This window comes from Chaetura pelagica, unplaced genomic scaffold (genome assembly GCF_000747805.2).
Source record: "Chaetura pelagica isolate M959 unplaced genomic scaffold, ChaPel_1.0 scaffold607, whole genome shotgun sequence".
Classification (NCBI taxonomy): Eukaryota; Metazoa; Chordata; class Aves; order Apodiformes; family Apodidae; genus Chaetura; species Chaetura pelagica.
In genome coordinates this window covers 1-4,628 of record NW_009953960.1, presented here as the reverse complement: position 1 = coordinate 4,628, position 4,628 = coordinate 1, and the positions used below count along the sequence as shown (strand labels likewise).

General features: G+C 49.9%; 1 protein-coding gene across 1 annotated transcript; it reads left to right on the top strand.

The window, feature by feature from the left end:
• Window positions 1–691: 691 nt before the first annotated feature.
• On the top strand, window positions 692–2,190 carry NDUFC2 (NADH dehydrogenase (ubiquinone) 1, subcomplex unknown, 2, 14.5kDa). The gene is made up of 2 exons (XM_010001915.1): window positions 692–872; window positions 2,141–2,190. Exons 1-2 carry the CDS (start codon window positions 692–694, stop codon window positions 2,188–2,190), a joined length of 231 nt encoding a protein of 76 aa, XP_010000217.1.
• Window positions 2,191–4,628: the final 2,438 nt, after the last annotated feature.

Here is a 4,628-nt window from a genome sequence, read left to right as displayed (position 1 = left end):
AAGGGGGTGAGGGGGTTGGGGAAGGGTGTGTCTGGGGTTTGGGGTGACTGAGGGGTCTAAAGGTGGGGGGAACAGGAGACAGTCTTGAGGTGAGGGGCAGGGGGAGATAGGGGAGTTGGAGGGGACTGGGAGGAGCTGGGGAGGGGGTGTCTGGGATTTGGGGTGGCCTTGGGGAATATTGGAGTGGGAGTGAGGGGGAGGTGGGGTCTGAGGTGAGGGGATGCAGAGTATCTGGGATTTGAGGGGACTCTGAGGGACATGAGGGTGGAGGGAAGGGGAGACAGCCCTGACGTGAGGGGATGGGGGGGTTCTGTGGAATTTGGGGTGAATCTGCAAGGGTTGTAGGTTCAGTACTGAAGGGGAGGGAACCCTGAGATGAGGGGTCTGTTGGCAGGGCAGGGATTTGAGGCAGTCGGAGGGAACTGGGGAAAAGAGACATTGTAGGGAGGTGGAGGGGATTTGGAGTGACTCTCTGAGGGATTTGGGGGGTGGGAAGGGAAGGAGCCCTGAGAAAGGGAGGGTCTCTCTCATGGGCTGGCAGGGGCCATGGTAGGTCTGCAGGTGAGGGTGCTGAAATGACCTGGGGGGGGCTTGATCACAGGGCTGAAGCAGTGAGAGGGGAGCTGGTGTGTGGGGGACCAGGTTGTCTGGAGGGCCTGGGGAGAGTGGGGGGGGCACCTGGGGCTGGGAGATGGGACAAGACAGGGGCATTTCTCTCCCTGGTGCAGGTGTTCACCGCCAGGTCCTCTTCACTACTGTGGGCTGGTTTGTTGGCTATTACCTCGTGAAACGTACAGAGTACATCCATGCCAAACTGGACAGGGAGTTGTTTGAGTATGTCAGGCATCATCCAGAGGATTTCAAAAAAGCAGGTATAAGAAACTGGTATTTTAATAAAGACCTCAACCTGCCACAACATACTAGTTAGGAAGTGCTAATGTATATAAAGATGTAGCTGGGCTGCTTGCAGAATCTGCTCTTTTCTAGCAAGTTATGCTGACTGGTAATTCTTTCCAGCTTACTCACAGTCTCTTCTTCCAAGTAACTAGCAATAGAACGAGAAGAAATGGGTTTAAGTTGTGCCAGGGCAGGTTTAGTTTGGACATGAAGAAAAATGTATTTACTGAAAGAGTGGTGAGGCCTTGGAATGGGCTGCCCAGGGGGGTGGTGGAGTCACCATCCCTGGAGGTGTTCAAGAAGTGCTTAGATGTGGTGCTTCAGGTTCATGGTTGTGGTAGCTGGATTACAGCTGGACTTGATGATCTTGAAGGTCTTTTCCAACCTTAATGATTCTGTGATAAATGGCAGCAGTATCAAGGATTTTATTATATGAAAACAGATATTTTAATTGAGCTGATCAGTGGCCTTGATGGTCAATTCTTCCTCCTTAAAGCTTATTTTAATATTAAAATTGAGAGCCAAAAAAACATTAAGAGTAGACCAAACTTGTGCCAGTGAAGGAGAAACAAAGTAGGTGATGAAGATCAGGAATTGTGGGATTTATTATTGTAAAACCAAGATTTTACTGCTTATTCATATAAAATTGCACTTTTAAGTGCATGTTGATTTGAAAATGGTGTGGTCATCATGTAATCATAGAATTGTTTGGGTTGGAAGAGGCCTTAAAAGATCATCTAGTTCCAATCCCCCTGCATGGGCAGGGACACCTCCCAAGATTCAGAAAATAAGTAGAGCAGGTGAAAAAAAGAATAAAAATGTCAGGAAACTTGATGTACCTTTAGATCCTTGGTAAAGAATGACATTTTACTAAATGTCGTCACAAAACGTAAGCCACTGGACCCAGCAACACTATGGCAAGTTTTGGTGCAAATTGTCTGTTTTCTAATAAAATGGAGTTAGGTGAATTTGGCTGCTGGATTATAACCCACATGATGCCATTTTGGAAGGAATCTGTAGAAATAAAGGACTATTCAAAATCTCTTGCTAGAGCCTCTGTGGTGAGCCCTGTGGAAAAGAAGCGATATATTTAGTTGATGCAGAAAGTCAATAGTTCACTGTTGGTAGCAAAAAAATAAAAAAAGTCAAAACCAGAATTTGGTAGCTTTGTTAACCTTAAAAATGAGTATTAAAAATCTCAACCTATCTCAAATGCTGATGAGGTTTTCATTGCCTCTTGCAGAGAAGAGGAGGATAGGGGAGCTTCTGGAGGATTTCTACCCAGTTCGCTGAGGGTTTCTCCAGCAGCAACATCATGTCTCAGGATGCATCTGCTGAACTAATTCCGTAGCTGAGAATTTTTGGCAAGCTGGCTGTAACTGTTCAACCGTCCATGGCTTAGAAAATGAACCATTACTGGCTTTCATGTAATAAAAGTTATTATTAAATACCCAGTGTTTGATTATTTGTTCTTCTCTTCCGTTGTGGTGTGTAGGTGACTGATACTTGTGCTAGAGGAATAACTTTGATTCACCCTTTTTTCAGCTATTTTAGTTGTGAGAAGGGGAGGTTGTTCATATAACATGTATTTTAAGAAGCCCAGGAAGCAGTTGTGGAATTTCCTCCTCTTTATTTCTCACTGGTGTTTCTCCTGACCCTTGAGGGTGCTCTGGACCAGCCCCTGTAGATATTGTAGCCAAAATCTTGCTGTGAAATGAATTCTGTTCAACTAACAAAACTAGGTGTTTTCCCTAATCAACTCCCTTATCTATTTTGCATTCTTATGTTGCTTTTTCTTTCCTGAGGATCAGGATCCAAACTTTTTCCTTTCTCACTGGGTTGTTGGCTCCTAAATCCACATACTGAACCCAGATGTGTTCCAGACATGCTGAGGATCTGCAGCATTTTTTAATTTGTAGGGTGCTCAATACCCCTGGAGCTTGAAGCACTTCCAGTTGTATTGAAATATTCAAGGCTGGGAAGGCAAAAGAAGACACTGAAGCTACTACAGCTGTGAGTGTTCTGTTCCCAGGTTATGTTTCAGCAGAACTTCAGAGCTCCTTGGACCCACTGAGTGAGAGTAACAATGCATGGAAGTGTTCAGAGTCAAGTTGGACAGGGCTTTGAGCAAATTGCTATAGGGACCTTGCTAGAAAAAAATAATGGAAGTGAGGAAGATGAATATTCACTGAACTAAATAGTGATGAGGGAATTACAATCCTGAACAAGTGGGCCAGTGGCAGGTGGTTGTCCAGGACTGTATCTGGTTAGGCTTTGGTTATCCCCAAAGGTTGGAGATATCCCCAGGCCAGGCTGGACATGCCTGGGGCCGGGATTGGCTCCATCCCAGCTGGGGCTCAGCAGCAACATCTCCCTGGCTCTGTGCAATCTCTCCTGGCCCAGCCCCTCCATGGCCTTCACCCGAGCTGGCTGCGGGTCCTGCTGTTTCCCTGTGCCAGGAGCAGGGAGGCAAGGAAGGAAGGTGCCTGGGGCCTCTCCTGTCCACACCATCCCCACCACTGCCAGGGCTTGGGAGAGGGACCAGCTCTTCCCCCCTGCCTGGGCAGGCAGCACCATGGGAGAGCTGCCTTGATTGGGGCAGGTTATTTTGAAGGAGGAGGAAGGAGACCAAGTACTGGGCTTTTTTTGAAGTGGAGGTGTCCTCCATGAGCCCTGCCACCCTCCTTCTTCAGGGCTGGTCCAGGGCTCTCACACAGCCCACCTTGGCAAGCTGCTCTGGTAACAACCTGGGCTGAAAGAAGGTGATAATGAGTGGGTGATACTTGTCTGAAGGGTGTTTGCCCAAAACTGGTGAAGGAGGAAGATGAACATCAGCTGGATGAAATAGTGACCAGGGAATGATAAAAGGGACTTCAAGGTGGTAAGATGCCCCTGAGCCTTCTCTTCAACAGTCCCAGCTCAAACAGCCTCTCCTCATTTGGCAGGTGCTCCAGCTCCTTCCTCGCCCTTGTGGCTTCCACTGGCCTCTCCCAAGTCCATCCCTGTCTCTCTTGTACTGGGCAGCCCAGGCTGGACCCAGCCCCTGGATGTGTCCCAGCAGGGCTGAGCAGAGGGCAAGGAGCCCCTCCTTGCACCAACTGCCAGGAGGCTGGTGGCCATCTTCCCCCTGAGGACACCTTCCCCTCTGAGGACAGAGCCAGTGTCCCGGGAGCCTTTCCAGGGCAGCGTCACCCGGCCAGGCTGGAGAGGGCCTGACCTGCCCCCTCTGCCCCCATCCTGCCAGGGGCCCGCATGGGGTTTTCCCAGGACAAAGACCTTTCCTGTGGCCACCTCGTGTCACTTCTCAGCCACGTCCAGCAGCTGGACCCTGCTGGGCTGTGATGCAAGGCCCTGCAATCGCAGCCCCAGAAGGTTCCCGGGAACCCGCGGGGTCGGGGCGGTCTGGCCAGCCTGTGGCTTGCAGAGAGGGATCTGTGGGTCCTGGGGGATTCCAGTGGCCCAGAAGTTGTCAGCGTGTCCTTCCAGCTGCCTGAGGTCACAGACGATTTCTGAGCACGTCTTTACCACGTGTCCTGCTCTGATAGCTCCTCGGGGCACCACAAGCCTTTCCACTTGCTGAGCACGCTGCCCAAGCCAAAAGCCAGTGCGGGGGGTGACTGCAGGCTCTCCTTGCTCTGACCACCACCTTCTCCAAGAGTCACAGATCCCATCCTTCAGCTCCAGCCATCTAAACCACCATCATCACTTCCTCTGAGGTCCTTTTCTCAGCA